General features: G+C 41.5%; 2 protein-coding genes across 2 annotated transcripts in view; both read left to right on the forward strand.

Moving 5' to 3' along the window:
• Positions 1-2013, forward strand: part of CCNDBP1 (cyclin D1 binding protein 1) — a 79514-nt gene extending 77501 nt beyond the window's left edge. The window contains exon 13 of the transcript XR_004285794.1: positions 1916-2013. The gene's annotated coding sequence lies outside the window, so the exon portion shown is untranslated. The remainder of the gene's footprint in view (positions 1-1915) is intronic.
• On the forward strand, positions 734-1103 carry LOC116590971 (small nuclear ribonucleoprotein G). Its single transcript, XM_032343477.1, has one exon. The coding sequence runs from the start codon at positions 760-762 to the stop codon at positions 988-990; it is 231 nt and encodes a 76-aa protein (XP_032199368.1). The 5' UTR covers positions 734-759; the 3' UTR covers positions 991-1103.
• Positions 2014-2115: the final 102 nt, after the last annotated feature.

Here is a 2115-nt window from a genome sequence, read left to right on the forward strand (position 1 = left end):
GTTTTCTGTGTTTCTGAAGTTTCCAAATCTTCCATGATGGAAATATGCCAGTTTATAATAACTGTTTTTTATTTTTGACTGAGAGATAATTGGCGTATAATATTGTATAAGTTTAGGTATATGACATGTTGATCTGATACATTTATATGTCTAATATTATTACTATAGTAGTGTTACTAACACGCCCATGATGTCACGTAGTTATTTCTTTTTTGTGGTAAGAACATTTAAGATCGGGTCTCTTGTTAACTTTGAGTATATAATACACTATTGTTAACTACAATCACAATGCCATTAGAGCTCCAGAATTTATTCATCTACCAACTGGAAGTTCTTTGACTAACATCTCCCCAGTTCCCTCCTCCTAGCCCCTGGTAACCACCAATCTACTCTCTGTTTCTAGGAGTTCAGCTTTTTTAGACTCCAAATATAAGTGATATGTAGTTGTCATTCCATGCCTGATTTATCTCTCACTTAGCATAAGTGAAAGTCCATTCATTTTGGAGCAAATGGAAGGATTTCCTTTCTTTTTCATGACTGAATAATGTGTGTGTGTGTGTGTGTGTGTGTGTGTGTGTGTGTGTGTGTATGCGCAAGTGTGCGTGAGATACATCTTTGTCCATTCATTCACTGACAGACACTTGGGCTGTTTCCATATCTTGGCTATTGTCAATAACACTGCAATAAACATGGGGGTGAAAATATCTCCTCAAGATAGCGATTTTAGGGAGGCATCTTTGAGCTCGCCGAGTAGACACCATGAGCAAAGCTCACCCTCCCGAGCTGAAAAAATTTATGGACAAGAAATTATCATTGAAATTAAATGGTGGCAGACATGTTCAAGGAATATTGCGGGGGTTCGATCCATTTATGAATCTTGTGATAGATGAATGTGTGGAGATGGCAACTAGTGGGCAACAGAACAATATTGGAATGGTGGTAATACGAGGAAATAGTATCATCATGTTAGAAGCCTTAGAACGAGTATAAACAATGGATGTGTTCATCAGAAGAATCAACTGCTTCCACATGTCCCCTCTCCATAGTACCTGTTTTACTACAATATAAAAATCAGATCGTGTGCATTTTCATATTGAGCTTTTTTGTTAAATAAACTTTTATAATGGCCAAAAAAAAAAAAAAAAAAAAAGATAGCGATTTTATTTCCTTCAGGTAAATACCAAACATGGGATTGCTGAATCCTAGGGTAGTTCTATATTTCATTTTTGAGAAACCGCCATACTGTTTTCCACAGTGGCTGCACCAGTTTGCCTTCCCACCAACAGTGCATGAGGGTTCCTTTTTCTCTACATCCTCAACAACACTTGTTATCTCTTATCTTTTGATGATAGCCATGTAATGATAACCTTGAAAAGCATAATGAGTGTGTGTGTGTGGGGAAGAACAGAAAGATATACCACAAACTGTTATCAGAGATTTCTTCTGGGACAGGGAACTGTTTGTGATTTTTTCTTTTGTTTATGTTCACTTTTCTGCTCTTTCCCAAATATCGAGACTGAGTACAAATGGTTTTGCATGAGCCCAGCCCAGCCATTCCCATGCTCTCAGCAGAGAAGTCCTGCTAGATAGCTCTGGCCTGTGCCCCTGGACCGTCCCAGGCCACTACCTCCCTCCTGCCTCTGTCTGCAGGCTTGCTAAAACAATTTAAATGGAGAGACCTGGGAACTTTGATTCCAGAGAAGCTGACTTAGAGGGGAACATATTAGGCTTATTTTGTGATTGGGGAATCTTAAAGCAGGAGAAGGAAGACAGGAAGATTAGGGAGGGCCCAGCCGACACAGCTGGCAGCCAGGCCGGAGGACCACCCAGTAGCAATAAGGAGCTTGTTAGTGGAGAAGAACGAACACAGGTGATAAATAAAGACTTCTTCATTGTCTTTTCCCAGGATGCACAGCGGTTCCAACAGAGTTTTATTCACCCCCAGGCAGGCCGGGAAGAGGACAGAGAAGGAACAAAGATAACATTAAACCCTCAGGAGTAGAAAACACCAAGGTGGGGCTGTGAGGAAGGGCATCTGGAGGAGGAAGGGAGGGGCTGGGGACGGAGGAGAACGAGGAGGGGTGGAGCTCAGGGAGGGGCTGGGCAGTTGGGAGG

This window comes from Mustela erminea, chromosome 5, assembly GCF_009829155.1.
Source record: "Mustela erminea isolate mMusErm1 chromosome 5, mMusErm1.Pri, whole genome shotgun sequence".
Classification (NCBI taxonomy): Eukaryota; Metazoa; Chordata; class Mammalia; order Carnivora; family Mustelidae; genus Mustela; species Mustela erminea.